Source organism: Misgurnus anguillicaudatus, chromosome 14 (assembly GCF_027580225.2).
Source record: "Misgurnus anguillicaudatus chromosome 14, ASM2758022v2, whole genome shotgun sequence".
Taxonomy (NCBI): domain Eukaryota; kingdom Metazoa; phylum Chordata; class Actinopteri; order Cypriniformes; family Cobitidae; genus Misgurnus; species Misgurnus anguillicaudatus.
In genome coordinates, this window is record NC_073350.2 from 20,540,205 (window position 1) to 20,560,278 (window position 20,074).

Consider the following 20,074-nt stretch of genomic DNA (forward strand, 5'->3'; position numbering starts at 1 on the left):
AAGTCACTGGTCACCACTGTTACTGAAAATTACTTTACATTAATTTCGTTATCTTAATCTTTAAATATTTCCTGTTTAATTTAATAATAATTTATGCAATTGTAATAGCAGTGTAAATACATTCACACCACCTCTGAACAGCTTTAGGGTGTTTTTACATATAGTTCATTTTAAAAGAACCAAACCCAGTTCACTTAGGGTGAACCAGAGAAGGGACTAGCCGAATGTGACCTCAGTCCTTTTGGTGTTCACAATATAGTGGACTCAAAAGAGGACCCAGTTCTTTTTCTGGTCCTCTTCAGAACTGAAGTGATCTCAGACCCTTTCTTGTTCACATCACAACTTCATAAGAACTCAGATCCCAGCTTTCTGTGCAGCAGTTTATTTTGATACAATGTCAAAACCACACGCGATATGGACCGGGACCTCATTGATTTCACATATCAAAAAGAAATCGAACCACCAAAGAACCCAAAAGCGAACCGTACTCAGACCACCTCCAGAAGTGGTCTGAGTTCGGTTCGCTTTTGGGTCCTTTTAGGGGGGTCTAAGATCACTTGGTTTGTTCACATATACACCCTGAACTGCTCTGAGAGCGTTTAGAGGGCTCAAACAAACTAGGTGTGAAAACACCCTTAAACTGTCTTTGTAAATACATCCTAATAGGTGATTCACATATCGCGTCTTTCGCCACTCAAGTTTGTTATTTCAAATGTAGGCGCGCGATATGCATGCTCATTATGAAAGCGACACGCTCTTTTTTTCCAGGCGCGTCTGCACCAAATCGAGTTGAACACATTTCAACTTTTCAGAATGCTGCAAGTGCACCGCAGGTCATGTGACAAGAACCTACGCACCTAGTGTTTTCCACACGTTTAGGCGCAACATGTGAACAGCCCCTAATTGCTTCTGCCAATTGTATGATTGTTTTTGAGTTTTTATACATAGCCTTTTAGTATTCTCATTGTTTAAGTATTCAATGGAAAATGTTGCCTGTTTTGTCTATATTTATATATTTTTAAAAATTGTAAATTTGAAAAATGAATGAACACAATATTGCATGGCAAATACTTGGTATTGTAAATCTTCAGCTGGTATAGTACCGTAAAGGGGGTCACACACCGGATGCGCAGCTCAGAGCCGTGCCGTTCCAAAAAATAAAAATTAAACACATTGTTTTCTACGAGTATACGCACAGCGGCGCCGACAGGTGTCGCCTGTCCTCGGCGCCCAGCTTTGACTCAGGAAATTGCTCAAATCCCTGTCGCGCCACACACCGCCACTCACATAGTTTAACATTAAATAATGATTTGGGACAAATATGATGTTACCGATTAACATTGGCTGGTAATGTATATTTTGCATTTTGAAGTAGACGCTATCTGACTAAGCTTGCTCTATTTAATGTGCACTTCCGGTTTACGCTACCTCTGAGTTGTCCTAGATGCGACTCGACGCGGTGTGCAGCCCCCTTAAGATATGTTTATACTATCGTGACAAACTTACTACAGTGCATTGTCAAGTCTAAAACCAAACAACAGCTTTGTCCAAGCTGATGTGGCAAGCCAGGTGATCATGTTTTCACATACAAAAGGGAAAAGTTTGTAAAAACTTGGATTTCTGCCTCCTTGCACAAAGCTACCATATGGTTTCAGATTTAAAAAGCTTAAAATATGACACACAGGTGCTTAATGGTGTTTATGTAGCTTGACCTCTATGATCAGTACTGTCATTGTAGAAATTGTCATTGTAGAAATAAAAGAAAAACATACATTTTCGTATTCTTTGAATTTTACGCTAAAGCAGTTGTTTACATTTTTGATTAACCGTTTCTTTCTAACAATTGATTCCACCTTAAGACTCCTGCATTTTGTTTTCTCCTCTTGGCTAGGAAGGGAGGTGAGGGAGGAATTCAGAACACATGGACAGCATAAGGGCCGTGGCTTGCTGGAGAACAGCCAGACACACCCCCGACAGCTAGACAAAATCTCTCTTTCTCTCTGAACAGCACGTCCATCATTCTCTCACAACATCACTGCACCAGACACACAGTCTTGCATTAAATGCACTAGGACAGCATGTCATATCTTTTCTAGTTCTTGATCTGCGTTTTTTACACCAAATGTGTGTTTTTGGGAAACCATGGCGTCTCTAAATTAAACACTGTATTGATAAACGTATGCAAAACTTGCCAACCCTATGCAACGATTGAAACGTGGAGCACAACAGTTTATTGCATATGTTAAACAAACTATTACAAAAATAAAAAGCTAAAAAAATAATTTACTTTATTTTAAAACCACTTTCTCCATCCATTACATTTTTTTCATACTCTTATTGCATTTTAGACAGAATCTTCAGGCATCTTACTAATTTACTGCACCGATATTAAAAACAACATTGATTTAAACCTGGTAAAACATGTTAAATGTGTTTTATTGGTAGTTTAGCTGTTGCTGGTGGTTATTTCACTTTGTCAATGAAGTGTTTCATTGTGACCAATTTGATACTGCAATGCTTTCCCATGGCACCACAAAACATGCAATTTTACTTCCTAGTACGATTTTCATACGGCAAGTTACAGCCGTATTTTTTAACTACGGAAGCTAGTCTGACAGCCTTGTATAAAATAGAAACAGAAATATTGTATAAATATATAAAAATATATCTCTTATAATCCATAAAATCCCACTTTGGGTGCCCATGCTGATTTGATTTAATAAGCCAGGGAACCAAGACACAATGCTTTTACTGTGGAAAACATTTCTAGAATTTAGGGAAGTGTAGTCTTAATAAAGGTCTTAGTATGTCATGCAAGACTGGTCTTCAATTAGCTTTACATTTTATAACACTGAGGGGAGAAAAGCCATTTTGTTACACACTTTACACCCATTAATACATGGCACACTACACACTGTAAAAAATACTTTGCTGCCTTAAATTTTTTTGTTGAATCAACTCGAATTTACAAGTCATTTCAACTTACTATTATTTATCTTGACTAGAGATGAGTTGCTACAACTACAGGTGAGTTGTTATAACTTATAAAATTAAGTTGACTTTTTTCAACTATATTTTATAAGTTGTGACAACTCATCTCTGTTGACATGACTTGTAAATCTGAGTTGATTTAACAAAAAATTTTAAGGCAGCAAAGTATTTTTTACAGTGCAGTGTTAAGCTATGCTAAAAGTGGAAGCGCCAGGCCCGGAGATCAACTGAACGGATTCCCAAAACTGTAAAAATGTAAAAGTTTAACTCTAGGGGATCTGGGAAATGAGCATATTTTCAAAAAAAGTGGAGAGTCCCTTAAAAAGTGGTTTTCAAACTGGGGGCCGCGAGATGGTGCCGAGGGGGGCCCAGTTTTATGAATTCTGTGTAATTAAACCTAAAAAAATTAGGCTACTTACCAAAAGCACTACTTTTTTGTATAATTTAATGATTTTTTATTCAAATGTTGAGTTTTAGAACAGTTTTTTGTCACAAATTTTTTTGGGGGGCCGCGGAGGAATGCACCGTACACAAGAGGGGCCGCACGCTGAAAAAGTTTGAGAACCACTGCCTTAAAACATGTCAATTTTTCAATCCATATCGTCATTACCATGTACAGAGCTCATATCTATGCCTTGGTAACTACAGTTTTACATTCTATAGCACCTTTAATTGAGCTTTTATTGGAAGTTAAATGTATCATCAAATTTGTAAAAACATTTAACAAACATGCAGCTGGTGAAGGCGACAAACGTGAAGGACGACGTTCCAAATCTTTAGAAAATTTCAGAGCTGCACTTGCAAATTCTTTGCAGGCCTACCAAGTGTTCATTTCATGAGTGTAATGAACACTAATAAAAAGAGAGGTGAATGAGATCTAAAGCAAGAGCCGTGCATGTGGGTGTTTTGGAAAATCTTCATCCACTGCATGAGGTGCCCTTTAAAAAAAGACCACCAAACTCCCCTGTGGTAACCATGAACTCTTGGGAGGTTCTTGACAAGTAAACTCCACAGGCACACATCACTAACACACGCAATATTTATATATTGTAGCCAGCATATGACATGATTGACACCTGTATTATGAAACGACTTTTAGGAAAACACAAAGTGCATGATGGTCAGTGGTCAACCAATCACAGGAAAGAGTGCGTGCAAGGTCATGATGTGAAAGAAGAAATGGAAATGGCGAACAAGCTTAGCAAAGCTGAAGGCGTGAGTTTGTTTTGTTCAGTACAACTTGACAACCGAGTAGTGTGTGAAGCACAGTGTATTTTTAGCTCTTTACAAAGTCAACAACTGTGTTATGCTTTGTTTCAAAATCTGCTCAGATTTGAAAAGTCAAGTGATAGAAATTGTATCTGTGTAAGGCATTTATGCACTTCTTTATCAGGCCATTCAGATGAGAAAGAAATATCTGCATTAATTAATCATCAGTAAATCAGTGCAGATATAATCCCGCATTTGGACATAACAGTGGGCTGTGATGTGCTTTTGCTGCCATGGCAACTTGCAATAGAGGGCATTCAAATGGCATTTTTACCATTATCCACAAAATCACATGCCCAAGGAATAATATCTGCACTTTAAAATGACACCTTTACAAGCCGGATACATTTAAAATGTGAATGAACATTAATTTATAGGTCATTTGAAAGAGAAAATATGCACACAGAAAGTCTTACTGTAAATGTCCTCCTGATAATACTGTTAGTGGCTGGATGGGCATTTTTCAGTAAAATAATATTGAAATATTTGAGCTCATAAAAACAAATATTTGATTATTTCTTTTTATTGTATCTATTAAGACAATTTTTTTTACCATGTATTTTTAATTTTGTCACAATTTCACAAAAGACTTGTTAAGTCTGATGTCATGCGCCACTTCTGGGTCCAACCGCTCACAGATGTCGTAAAGAAATAACAAAATAATCACGGCTATAATACACTCGTACCATGATTAAAAACTACAATATTTATGCAGGTGGATATTTTATGAATTATTAATATATTGCTGTCTTTGATTCTGGGAGCCTGAGACTGCAGTTTACACGCAAGTCTATAAAATTTTCGCTTAAGTGTGTGCTATGAATAAATAGTGCTCATTAATGGCTGTTTAAATGTGGTGGCTTGGCTTCATCTTAAAAAGAAAGAAAAAACAGCAGTATGCCATAAACCTGCAGTGACGCTTTAAACAAATATGAAATAACACATCTTTTGAAATGACGAGCCACACACATGACGGGCTAAAATCATACTGTGACAAGCCATTTTGCGCCATCATGTTTCTACAGTAGTCCTAAATTGACAAACTTATATATATATATATATATATATATATATATATATATATATATATATATATGTATATATGTATGTATGTATGTATGTATGTATGTATGTATGTATGTATGTATGTATGTATGTATGTATGTATGTATGTATGTATGTATGTATGTATGTTATACAGAGCGCGTTTGTCACTACGATGTCTCAGACGATGACATGTTTGTCCTGTGACGGCTACCGTAGCTTCTCTATGTGCTTCGAAAGAGAGGGGTGCAATTCACAACCTCACCAGTAGATGCCACTGAAATTTACACATTGCACCTTTAAAATCAGTAGGACTTTTTTATTTCTGCATAATATGAGCGTCTGTCAGAAGCTTGACTGAGTTAAAGGTCTCATTTTTCCTGTGTTTTTGAAGCTATGCTTGTGTTTATGGTGCGCAATATAACATGTGTTCATGTTTCGTGGGTTAAAAACAATTATTTTTCACACAGTTTCCTTATCTCTACAGCGCTGTTTTCACTTCCTTGTTCTATGAAGTCCCTCCTTCAGAAATAGGTAACGAGTTCTGATTGTGTAGTTTGTTTGGTGTGTTGTGATTCGACAACAGCTTAGCTTAGCAGAGCCGCTTGAGTTTAGCCGACGACTGCCGTATTCCTGTGGGCGGAGCTTAGTCAGAAACTATTCTTTTTATGTCATTCAACATGAAAATAAAGGGCTGTAGTCCAAACCGGCCGTTCGCTGTATGCTTTGAAAGTGGAAATTTATTATAGAAAATATATCGCTTGGCATTGAACTGTGAGCTTTATCATTTTGCAGGTATTATTTATGCTCCAACAGCAACATTACACACTAACTAAAGTTTGAATAATGGGATCAGGAAAAACGGTACCTTTAACAGAAATAAGCTTTGTTTAGTTTATGTTCTGAAAAATGAATTTTAGCCATACAGCCAAATAAACAAGGACTATCGCCAAGGCTCGACCCGACCACCTCCCAAAACAAGACAGCTGGTTTTCTTAGAAAAAATTGCATGTCCACGATAAAGGGTGTGAACACAGCTTTTATTGATTTACTAAAGAATTTGAGGAGTGTTTGGGTACAAATTGCAAAGTCTAAAAACCAAGATAAGATGATATCATTTTCTTTTGTCTTTATCTTTAACTTAGAGCATAAGGGGGTCATAGCATAAATTAACCATCAATAGGACCAATAAATGTCTATTGAGCCTATAACTGGAATGAACTGTAACAGCATTGCTTTCAGTGGTCTGTGTCATGCTGTAATGCAAACACGAGAGGCTTGAATTTCAAAAATATTACAGCAGAGCAGTGATGATTCATTTTGCCACACTAGCCAAGTATGCAACAAGAGCTAACAGTGAGTCCAGTGCCAAGCCAATACCAAGCCTCTACTGTCAATATCAATAGTTTAACTTTATCCCTTCAAAAATGGATGAATGCAGCAGAGTAGATGGCGTATTTCTTGTGCTCTAGACAAACTTTTTATGATGTGTAATAAGATTGTTTTACAATGTCAAAAGGTTTAACATTTCAAAATCAGATAGCAGAGAAATGCAAAAAAATATTACTTTGCTTTTGGCTTTTTCTCCTACTCCTTCATTAAAGGGTGAAAGAGAAAACATATTTATGCTCCCTTCAATAAAACGAGACATTTCTTGTGTGGGGAAGTCTGTACAGCTGTCCCTTCATTACTAAATGGAACAGAGCGATGATCTAAAATGTAATTAAGGACATGGTGTGGAGCAAATTTTAATGCAAGAGTGATCCAACCGAGTCCATATGCCAAAGGGAAAGATGAGGAGACTGCTGATGTTTGCTTTGCTTGCTCATGCTGTTCATACTAATAGGAGCAAAGACCAATTTCACCTTGAATTGACGAAGGTGAAATAATCTTGATGCAGTGACATACTTATAATAAAATATTGTTGAAGGTCGCTGAAGAGAGATGGACTGGGTTTTTATGAGTCAATTTTTAAATCGGGTGGCTTATTCAACAGAGGCCTGTAAATATCTTTAAAGATCAGCATGAGAGTTTGACTATCCTGTAGATAAGAGGTGTCACCTTCAGGTGCAGTACACAATATGCAGTTAAATGCCCTAAAATCTACACATGTATACTTCTAATAGTAAATTCATTCCTAACAATGAAATAAGACAAATGTAGCGATGGAAAGCATTCAAAATAAACAATTGCCACACTTTGCCTGAAATGTGCTAAATCCTCTTGCCATTTTATCAAGCCGCTTCTTGAGGTATTTCTCCCAGGGATTTTTTTTAAAACAACACTTAAAGATCTAATATGGGCTCTTATTGCTCCTGTATAGCTCAGTGATAGAGCATTGCGTTAGCAGCGCAAAAGGTCATAGGTTCGAACCCAGGAAACACACATTGGTAAAATGTATACCTTGTAATGCACTGTTAGTCGCTTTAGATAAAAGCATCTGCCATATACATAAATAAAGAGTTTCGTTGCAAAACGAGATAACTCCGTTTTTAACATTTTTGTCAAAACATGTTTATTATTATATTATTATGTTATTATTTTGTTTTATGGTGCTACTTTAGCTGTATTTTTTAAGTTATGAAGGTTTAAATCAAAACAAACTGCAGTTGAATTGAAATAATTGGAATGCACAATCAAAAAACGAGATTTCTGAAAAATTTTGCAACAAAACTCTTCAAATATAAATATATTGGCTGCTTTTCTTCATTATTTTGTCCATGATTTCTAATTCAAGCCATTCACAGGGCTCTACAGTGCGAGTATTTCACTTAAAAATAGTTATGTGCGAACTTGTAAAATAATTTAGGAGCACAGTGCGCGAGTGACGGGCTGTTCTCAATACACTAAACAACAGCGAAGCATACCATTGATTTCACATGGAAAGCATGCAAGAGGACGGGGTCGCAATTGAGTTAATGCGCATGCATCTGTTTCATAGCGCAGGAATAGAATATCTGTATGAATTGAGCAGTTTAATCAACTTTTTTCACTGTGCTCCTATATTTCTTTGTGTGCTCCTACATTTTTTTATTTAGGAGCACATGTACTCCTTGAGAAAAAGGTTAGCGTAGAGCCCTGATTCATATGTTGCCACAATGACATTTTTGTCCACAAAAGTAATTTTTCAGAATCAAGAGACATTTTAAGATTTTCAAGATCATGAGAAATTTCAGTCAAAGAAGTGTAACCTAAATCCAAACACCACAACTAGGAAAGTTCACCTCTTCAAGACTCTCTACTCAAGCAACTAGATAGGACAACCACAAAGCTCGGCTCAGCTTAAACGTATTGTCAAAATGCAAAAATTTGACAATATTGGCTAAAACGCAGATTTATTTTGAGTGTCTGTGCTTTACAATATTTTTTCTCTTATTTTTAATTTGGCATGAGGGAACAGGTTTCACACATTGCCCAATACTAACTGTGTCAGTGGTTCATGTAACATGTGGACATAGTCTTACCTTCGACGGGAGAGGTCTTTAGTTTGAGGCAGATCCCATGCACATCTCCGTGACATTCTGAGATCTTGCTGACCGCCTCAGAGCTGCGAAGCTCCATCAGATCACGAAGCTGCATCGTTGTGCATCCAAAATCCCCCTCATGGTCAACCTCGACGACCGAGTTCCCCTGCGGGTGGTCTGTGGTGTTGTTGGCCATTATACCGGTTAAATTTTAGTCACGCTGTAGGACGTCAGATCTGTCAGCTTGAAGATGCACCACGGAGAAACTGGAATAAAGCAAGAAACAGACAAATTATTTCGCAAATAAACAGAAAGTGACCTAATTTCTAAGCTTGAACATTTTGTGACAGAACAGAACATAGAAGGATATGAAAATGTTGACACCATTTAGAGCAACAAGTGTTCTTAACTATTTAGATGAAGTATTCACACTGGGGTGGGAATAAATCAAACATTACAAAATAGAGCTGTCGTTTTCATGAATGTTTTACAAATGTTCACACAGCAGATCTGCAAAAGAACTTCCTTGTGCACTTGAATAAGAGTTTGCTATAAACATTAATATCTAGAAGATTCTGTCCATCCAAGTCGTACATACATACATACATACATACATACATACATAAACAATCCATAATTTGGTAGCATATGAAAGTATTTAGTATTCGTCTCTAACCCCAAAGAAGATGTGGACACAGAAACAGAAAGAGGACACTACTTTCAGAATACCCGAAAACCAACCCATATAAAGAGATGAGGGGTCTGTGGTATTGTGAGATAGGAAAGCTTCCAACTCCACCGGGTATACTTATGCACACAAAATACGACGAATACAGGCCACACATTGATGGGTGCTCACAGTTATCCAAGCTGAAATTTTGGACAAGGATTCCTCTATACGCACTACGGCAAATTTCTCTCTATCCCAAATGTATTCATTGATAGCAGACTTGAAAAGCCCTGAGGTGGATTTTAACCCATATGGGATTACTGTCCACTTCTCTAGTGTTCTCAGCTGTAGCTTGGGTCAAGCTTCAGCCACACTGTGCAATGCATTGACTTATCCTTTTGAACACAGATCGACCCAGGGTAGATTCATTCACAGCAATGTGACCTGATTCCATAATCACGCCTTGTATTTTAACTACTCTACAGGAATGAATTACTAATCTGTTGCTGTCAATGACTACTTGCGTCTAAAATTATAATAGCCTAGCAGACTGTTACAGTGAGGATTGTTCAGTTTCATGTGTATGGATGCGAGTATACCACATAACCTGGGTCAGAGTCCATCTTATTGAGTTTGGTTTAAACATCAGTACTAATGTAACAGATGTCTGTAAATTCTGAAATGTGTAAATGCCACAAGAACAAGCTCTACACTGTTTCCAAACAAATGTCATCCATTGCCCAAGGCATTGAAAGAGGCCATTACCAAGCCTTCAGATTAGCAGAGCACAAAATCTTTGAGTGCTTCTGTGGAGGGATAAAAACTAAATCTATTAATCACATGCCACGCCGAAGAGAAAATGTCCAAGAATATCTTTGAAAAGTTCTGATCTTAAATTTCCTCTGCAATATGTGAGTGGCCAATGCCGGCATGATGCTAAGTGGTTCCCAGGGTGTGGCTATGCATCTGTTTTTAGTATTTATTAGCATGCTGCTATGTAGGGTTGGTTATCGATTCAATTTGATCAATTCCAATTTTGATTAGGGGTGTCATGATTCTCAAAATCCTCTATTCGATTACATCTTCGATTCTAAGGTCGATTCGCGATTTTTACTTTTCTCTTTGAAAGACAAAAAATGCTATGCCATTATTATTTATTATTATAGTTTCACATTATCATTCACATTGCATCCTTTTCCTCGCATGGGGGTTTGTGGGCTTCACTTTACGCGAGAGAGCTTGCAGAGAGAGGATTCCTTCTTTGACTCCTAGCATTTTAAATAAATCCAGCGCGTCATAAGCAGCTGCGCCTCTCTTTGTCTCACGTGTCATGTTCGAAGTCTAAACGTAAACTAAAGTAGTAATCCTTACGTATATGTTCAGTTTTATGCGTTTCATGCAAGCTGAGGCAAACTATCCCTTTTGTTTAACTCTTTCCCCGCCATTGACGAGATATCTCGAGATATCTCGTCAATCAAGAGAAAACGCTTCCCCGCCAATGACGAGTATTTCCGTCTTTCCGCAGTACCGCTATTATCCACTAGGTGGCGTCCTTCCGCAACTTTTTAAACCCGGAAGTATTGCCCTATGGCAAGCTGCTGCATGTCCGTGTCTGTTTTAAAGACCGCTCTGAATGGGATCTCTATGAAAAGTCCGTCACAAAAATAGAATTATCTCTGCTTTTTGCTCAAAATGTGATCTGACATCATGATTTTCACCAAAGTTTAATGCCTTCCAGAAAATGTTCTTCTTTAAATATATAAACATACAATATACCAAATGAAAGAACACACCCTCTGCTTTCAAACAAAAAAAAAAAAACGTTTCATCCTACCTTTAGCGGTTCTTTTGTAATCAACTTTTGAATATGGGTAGGTTTCTGCAAAAACACCACATTTTGAGCAAAAAGCTGAAATAATTCTATTTTTGTGACGGACTTTTCATAGAGATCCCATTCAGGCCGATCTTTAAAACAGACACGGACATGCAGCCGCTTGCCATAGGGCAATACTTCCGGGTTTAAAAAGTTGCGGAAGGGCGCCACCTGGTGGATAATAGCGGTATTGCGGAAAGACGGAAAATCTCGTCATTGGCGGGGAAGCGTTTTCTCTTAATTGACAAGATATCTCGTCAATGTCGGTGAAAGAGTTAAAAAACGCTGGCGGTGAAAGAGTTAAAATATAACCCGCTGCACAAAAATCCTCTCTCACTCTCGCGTAACTTGCGTGCAGAGAGCTGCGCTCTGTCCAAAGTCAGATCAACTGGTAGTAAATAAACCCGTTTATGATATGCATTTCAAGGAGTCATAGCAATACATCCCTCGTGTTTAAAATATAAATTGCGTCCCGCTGGACAGATGTTTTTAAAGGCACCTCGGAGTGTTTTTTTCCCCCGCTTGGCAAGCTGACTGAATGTGACATGGGGCGTGGCAGCATCGACGATCCCATTTTTTAATTCGAAGTTTGAGGTTGTGACTTAATTTCGATTGATTTTTATTTAAAATCGAAATCGTGATACCCTTAATTTTGATTATGCCAAGCGATTCAGATTCTTTCCGATAAATAGTTTTGATTCCAATGTGGGGAAAAAAGGAAATATTTAGATAAAAAACCATGTGGTTACGCAAAATAATATAGTTAATACAAGAATATTTGTTTTACACAGGGCATGACATTATTGTAAGAGAGAAGTAGGAGAGAATTTGACTTGAAAAAGTAACAAGTAACGTGAAAATGTCCACCACAAAATCTATACTGACTGCCACGAATACATTTTTGCACATAACGTTTTTCATTACCTCTTTTTCACATGACAAGTTCTGTACATGTTCAATTGATTCAGTCTATGTGAAATATAAGAACTCATAAAATGTCACGGGTCAAGTATTCACAAATAACATGAATAAAAGACTTAAAATGTGCATGCAGGAATTATAAATAGGAATTGAAAATTTTTATTGTAAGGATCTGATTCCAGAATTGAAATTGATTTCGATTCCCAACCCTACTTCTATGTAGCTGCATAGTTAAGAACTCATTATAGTTGTGCGTAGGTTATGCGTCGGTTTTCATATATACTTCTGCAGTGTCGTCCGCGTCGACGTGCAAACACACATGCTGACCGCTTGAAGGCAGTTTCTACGCATGTAACCACAGTAGCAGCGTGACTGTAAATGAAGAAGCAGCTTGGCCAGTTTAACTCACAAACGAAGAAGAAACTGCAACTTGTTTTGTGTGTTTTGAGAAGATCACAGTGCTTGCAGTCCACGTAGAACTGACGCGCTTTTAAAAATTTTTGTGAGGTGTACATCAGGCTATGCAGAGCTACGCTCAGGCAACGGATAACCTACGATGTTGACCTTACGCACGACTATAACATGGGCTTAACACACCCAGACTACAATTAGGTGCCATGATGTAAGTCCCAGACTTAAAAAAAACCTTACGTCAGCATCCAAAGCAAACATTGTCTGTTTTAATAAGACACCAATGGATGCAGGATATTTATTTTTTATACTCCGTTGGAAAGCACACTTCCATTCATTCAGTATGTAGTAGTAGTAGTCTTAGTGGAGAATAAAACAGTCAAATTTCAACTTTAGTCAGCTGTAACTCAAGCAATCAGAGCAGACCGGTATGGTAGTGCAAGAACCGCACTTCAATGCAAATTGATCCACCCTTCACGCTCTCTGTAACCACACTTGGATTCAAAAATCTCTCCATGTCACGTTTTCAAAGTGAAAGACAGAGACCACTAATAAAATGTGAGCGTTTGCCTATTATTTTACTACACATGAGGGTGGTCAAAAGATCCATGAGTTCACAGAAATACCACAAGATGATTACTCATTTGCCAAAAGCATAATCAAAGCAGACCTTTTGTGCAACGGCCTGACAGTCATAGTGACTGACGCTTAAAAGTGGAGCAATTTATCATGCAGTCTCAGCAGGGCATTTAACAAATCATTTTAAATGCTATGAGCTTTCCTACAATGCATTTAGGGAATGAGCTCAGCCCAAAGAGCCATTTGCATTTATCAAAATGAATCACAAATGCTTGTAGGTTGGTGTAACAAGCACAACAGCCACGGCACCATAAACCACCATTAATGCTCAGGGTGCACGTGCAGTGAATGTGCAACCAAAAAGGCTATTTAAACTAAAATGCACTTTTATTAGGTCCAAAGGTTGTTAGCTGTCACAACACAGTTGATAGCATAATAAATGTGAAAAAAGGTTAAGGGACTATCCTTCGACAACTAGAATGCCTATTTCTATTAACTTTTTGGCATATCTTTTAGATATTTCAGTGTAGTTGATTACACAAGTGCTTAGAATGCTATTATCATACACACTTCCTTTTGTCAATGTGCCTTTGGCGTAAATGTCACATTAAGATGCTGAAGTGCATACAGAAAAAGCTCAAACCTCAAAAACAGATCTCAGACATATTGACAGAACATCAAAGGAGGAGCGACCTTACTTCCTGAAAATGAGACTTTATAGTATAAAAATTACATACTCTCATATTAACGTATTTACCATGAGAGCAACCTCTATGACCTCAAATGAAGTTACAAACATCAAGCTGCAAAATTAAAGTTTGTCCTGGGTAGGATAAAATTATGCCCTGGAGGACACCATGCCGTGACCTGACATTTTCCACCACATTTAATATAAAAAGTTCAAGCCTATAAAAAGTTTGTCTGTAAACTACAGCACAGACAGAGATAACAGTGCTTCCCACAGATCTGCAAAATACTTGCGGTAACAGCTGATGGAAAAGGCAGTCACTGCCCACCGACCAAAAAATTGTCTACTATGTGTTGAAGAATCGATTGTTCAAGTACTCAAATGTGGCATAGACGATTGATCACGAAAACGTTGATTTTTTGTGCTTATGGTGGCATTTGGATATCTGGTTAGCATTAAAAGCGACTGTGGTAGTAAAGACTGGGCGCAAGTTTGACGTCGACGTAAGCTGCGCAGACCGGCGTATGACATGAGTACCATGCATGATTCAAAAGCTTCCTATGCGCACTCGCACCGCGGCAACTTCGCTGATCCGTACAATGCTGTGAAGCCGAACACACATCACTGAGGCACTATGGTTTTAAAAGGATGCAGTAATTTTCAGATTCACTTCAGTAAGAAGATAATACAGTCAGTCAGGTGCAAAAATGTACAGCGCCATCACAAGTTACCTCATATCATCTCATATTTGAACATCAAATATAAAAAATACCAAAAATATATGAGAGCATTACATCTTAAATGAGAACAGGTGCGAGGAAGACACGACACAGCTAATCGCTAAAATGATAGCAAAAGACTTAATGTTATAAAGGCTTAATGTTATAAAGCTTGTGCTTTGACTGGATGTGTTTGAAAGTGCGCAGTTATGGTGCACATACACATCGAGAGTTAAATTGTCTGTCCAGTACATAACTTAGTTATAGGGTCCATCCCAATACCTCCCCTTCCCCTACATTTTGCCTTGCTTTTTTTCACGAACACGTGTAGGGCGTCCCATTACTTTAGGGAGCAACACGGAGTGCTGTTTTCCTCTTAGAATCAACCTTCATAATGTAGTCAGGACCGATGCAGGCTTAAACTAAGTGGTAGATGAAATTATCCAGGATACCTTGCGAGCCCAGAATTTTCTTGAATAAAAAAATAGTAGGAGGCTACTACCTGTAGACGCGTCAAAACTGCGCGTGACGTAGGTGAGCACGTTTGCTATGTTCGCTACGCTACTTTCCATATAGTGCTGTCCCATTTCATAGGGAAAGATTTTAAACCCTACTTCCCTCGTTGAGGGGACTTTACTGTCAAGGGCACTCAAAACCAAGTGAAAGTTTTAAGGGGGTAGAAATGGGACGGCCCCAAGTCTTGCATTGTGTGCAGATATATGAATGTTGTATTAGTGTTGGGCGATATTCCCAAAGGGAGATCGTCCTATCGTCAGCCTGTGAGATCGTCGATACACAATAGTATCGGGGTGGACAAAAAAAGAACCAGGGGCAACACAAACCCACAAACCATAAAAGGCTTTATATTATGTAGAGTCCCTACTACGCATGACTAACAACCAATACTGTGTGGCATAACACAATACTTTTACTTGTGAAACACATTTATATTGAGATCACATTATATTTCACAAATCCAACCGCTTGCAAACCCCTCCCAGCGTAGGCAGTGCAAGGGGAGGAGAGGGTGCACTAAGCAGTTCACACTCTGTATCCCTTTGTGAGTGTGAGGAGGATGCTAAGACACTGAGAGGATTAAAGCCTCTGAGCTCAATCTGTATCACGAAGGCTGTGGTTTGAGCACAGGATGGAAGTGGGGGAGACCAAACACCAGGGAAGTGAAAAAAGTGGGTGGAAAGTAGAAGACCAATGTAAGGCAGGGAGGAAATACGAGAGGCATTGCTGTACGATTAAAGCGTATGAGCAGTCGCTGGTACACAGCAGATGTAAATCATGGCTACATCTGTTTCCCTCCACTGTCCTAAAGCAGTCGTGCCAGCACAGGCCTTAAGGCCCCACATCCGCCTCTACTCTACTGGGGCTCTGCGGCACCAAAAAGCCTTTTGCTGCCTCTTCCTTCTTTGTGTTTTTTTCTTGTTGCGCTCCACCCTCTCTTTCTCTTTTGCTTTTTTATTAGGGTGACTCATCAGTCTACACTGCATCTTAACAGTTTCAGTTTAAGTTAATGCACATCTAAAAAGGGCAAAATATCTCAGCTCCCTGCAGACAAGGCAGCCTCATGCTGTCAACGTCTAAAAATGACAACACTCCTTTTATATACCCGTCCTTTGTGTTGAAATGTCTACTGACTTCAGTTCATGGCTGTCTGTCAGAAAATACGGAAAAAACGCAATAAAGCCGTTTTTATCCTTTTTAGTGCGGTAGTTTTTATCTGCATCAGGAGGTGAATGAAATTATGCAGGTATGCAATGAGCAAAAAGCATGTGGCAGAGATGTGGGGAGATTTTTTTAACATGGCTTACCCCTCTGCAGAGAGATATGATAAACCGATGTAAGCCAGTCAAACGTATCAAAGCCGGAGGGAGAACCAAACAGCCTAAAGCACTCCCAATAATTAATGGTGGAGCACCGGATAGAGAATGCTATTAAATTACCCCTGAAAAGTCTTTGTCCAATGATGTTCAGGTCAGGTGAGGCAGTGGGGAATCCACGAAGATAGGAGCAGTTTACACAAAGCAAGGCTAAATGACATATTTTTCTCTAGAAATATAAAAACCATCTACTGGGATTTACTGCCTTGCTGTGCTCACAGACAACCACCTGCTCCCTGGGGAGAGTGAGACAAATAGTGTGCCAACAAACAAACTCCACCGACACACCGGCAACTTGTGAACTCAAGTTAGGAAAATAACAGATGCCCAAATACTGAGTGCGTATTTAGTACTGTAATTTTTAAACTATCATTGAGAGTCTTACTAAGTGCTGACCAGTCATGGCACCTAATCTGCGGATTTCTCCCCTTTCCCCTGACCCCAACTACAGCTCCACGCTGCAGGACAGACAGCCCATTCATCTTTGCTGCACCTCCATGTATTTCCATCCCCCCTACATTTCAGCTTTTCATTCATCAGCTGCCCTGGGTTCCTGACAAGAGAACGGGAACTAAATAACTTCTGGCTGAAACAGATGACAGGCCAGCAAGGAAAGAGCGGATCGGTCGGAAAAAGGCTGATGTGGACGTGCATCAAAGCAGACAAGAATTGTCTTTTTTAAAAGAGGACGTCTGGGGACATGACTGCAAGAGACGAATGCCAAGATATTTTTTACTGCAAAAGAGACACATGACGCAAGATAATGCGTTTAAAACTGACAGACAAAGCGGATAGAAAAAGAAAATGACAGCAGTGTTTCGGATACAAAGATGAGGAAGAATGGTATATGGGCGACGTGGCTGTGTTTTTGTGTAACGGAGGGGCGTGTAATTGGAGGCAGCCAAGGGAGAAACACTCTGTCTGTGTGTAAAGGCGGCGGCCTGAGCCCAGCCTCCATCTGACTGCAGCCACACCTGCCTTGCATACTAAAGCGGGAGAATGCGGAGCCTTGGACGCAGTTGCACGCTCTGCACCAATCCAGTCGACTCGCACACACTTGCTGCGCCCACACAGCCAAAAGGAAGCGCCCCCTCCTCCAAGTTGCGACATGCCACAGTCTGTGGGGCATTGTATGGTATTGAACGAGTTATGTATACCAAAATACAAGTGTGCAGCATACCAAACAGGCCTCGTAGCACAACTGTGAAGTCTGGCACAAGAGTGTAAGTGAGCAGAAACTGATCCAAGTTATTCCTTAACAACAAATCGCAGCTGACTCAAAAAAAAAGGTTGGCAAAAGCACTATTGGTAAATTAGTATAACCACATTCCCTGTGAAACTGGAATGAATCTCTTTTAACTAAACAAAGCTGCACAGTGAAAAAAACTGAGGGCTCTCTTTGTGAAGCCTCAACAAAAGAGCAAAAACATCTGTTTGTGTTATTGTATGAATCACTTTGTTTAAAAAAATCCACCTCACATAGTAGTGCTTATTAAAGTATCACTTTATCCGTGTCTAGGCATGGGCCGGTATGAGATGCACGTGGACTCAAAGCGCGCGTCTTGGACTCTTGCTCGGACCTGAATGTGCGCGTCTTGGACTCTTGCTCGGACCTGAATGCGCGCTTCTTGGACTCTTACTCTGACCTGAATGCGTGCGCCTTGGACTCTTGCTCGGACCTGAATGTGCGCGTCTTGGACTCTTGCTCGGACCTGAATGTGTGCGTCTTGGACTCTTGCTCCGACCTGAATGTGCGCGTCTTGGACTCTTGCTCCGACCTGAATGCGCGCGTCTTGGACTCTTGCTCGGACCTGAATGGGCACGTCTTGGACTCTTGCTCGGACCTGAATGCGCGCGTCTTGGACTCTTGCTCGGACCTGAATGCGCGCGTCTAGGTTGCGGTCATGACAGTGTTGCCATTGCTTCTTTTTTGTCCACCAATTAAGTGACTTGTCATAAGTAAAGTAGTGGGGCAGTAATTTAATAAATGAGTAAACTACTGCCCCGCCCCCTGATACTATCGTGTATCAGCGATCGCACAGGCTGACAATATGACAATTTAAAAATGGGGCATATCGCCCAACACTAGCCTACATATACAAACAAAAACTTTTTAACTGGACGCAATACATTTTATTTTTAAGCAACATACAATATGTATGCCGGGTAAAAATAAAGCTTTAAAAATAATAGCCTAAATGATCATTTTCTTTAAGAAATATTTTTGTAATATATATTAAAATGTTAATTACATAAATTATTTAATTAATTTTGTGGAAACACAGCTCATACCTTGGAAACGGTATCACAGAAAAAGTTAGTGGTTTTGAAACCTTGACTCTATACCTTGAAAATCTTGACTATACCTTAAACCGGTAATTGGCCCATGCCTATCCGTGTCCCTATCATTTTTTGTGTGCTTTACTGTTTTTTTTACAGAGAAAATTATCCTATATAATGTAAATAACATTCTGTGAAAATATAGCCTTCATATATTTAAAATTAACGGAGACAAGTCAAAGATTGAAATAACGTGAATCTATGACTGAAAACAAACCTTGATGCTTTAGCCTGGATTTCACAGACAAGGTCACATTGGGTCAGAAATTCAAACACTATTGCTATGGACATGAATGATACAATCAAATCATATATTACTTGTGGAAATCTCTCACAGACTTACACTAAAGTGCAGACCAAAACCATATCTACCAAACACACAAAACATCCTAGCAACAACCTACAAATGCCACAACAACCACCCAGTGCACCCTGGGTCAGAAGACCTTAGCAATCAGACGGTTTTGCATTGGCACTTACATTTTCTGCAATAATACGTGATTATGCACTGTACCAAGTTGGAGGACATGCCACACCCATATCTCTGTGTGCATACTATGGTTGTTTGTGTATTCGTGTTTATGCCAAACCCCCACCCAACTGCACAAAATAATTTACTGACAGGCTCATGCCTCTGACACAAAAGCACACAGCTTGCCTGCCTGGAAAAGGCCACACCCAGTCTGCAGTCACGTGACTCAAAGGAAGTAGAAAATCCCTTACACAATCTCTGAATCTCTTATAGCCCATCATAAAGACACGGAAGCAAGGGAAAACTGTGCGTGTGTGGGGAGGGTGATAAGAAGAGGAGCTGAAGAAAAAAAAAACAAGCATGGTTACAATAAAAGATTTAGAATTCAGAGAGTGCGTCTGGGATTTTGCCTTCTTGTCGTGTCATGAACAACATGCTGAACTCATTCAACTGCCAAACCCCATGCGTTCGCACAGATAGCGAGCGACGTACCAAATCTGTGTGTAAACAACCAGGCTGGTAGAATGCAATTAAACCCACCATTAACGGAGCGTGGGTATTACGAGATATCATGCGAAAAGGACCAAAAGAAAGACAAAAAAATCTAACGTGGAGAAAATGCTAACTAAAACCAGCCAAAGCTCTAGGAGCAAAGATGTAGGTGGGGGGCTAGATGGATTGCAAACAGGTGCAAACAAGAGAAACACACCAACTGTTTCTTCAATGCCAAACACTGCATCT

General features: G+C 39.3%; 1 protein-coding gene across 5 annotated transcripts in view; it reads right to left on the bottom strand.

The window, feature by feature from the left end:
* atp2b4 (ATPase plasma membrane Ca2+ transporting 4) overlaps nt 1-20,074 on the bottom strand; it is a 103,914-nt gene that overhangs the window by 56,033 nt on the left and 27,807 nt on the right. For all 5 annotated transcript variants that reach the window (XM_073876021.1, XM_073876018.1, XM_073876019.1 and 2 more), the window contains exon 2: nt 8,769-9,034. In XM_073876021.1, coding sequence (XP_073732122.1) covers nt 8,769-8,964 — 196 coding nt within the window. In that variant the 5' untranslated portion in view covers nt 8,965-9,034. The remainder of the gene's footprint in view (nt 1-8,768; nt 9,035-20,074) is intronic.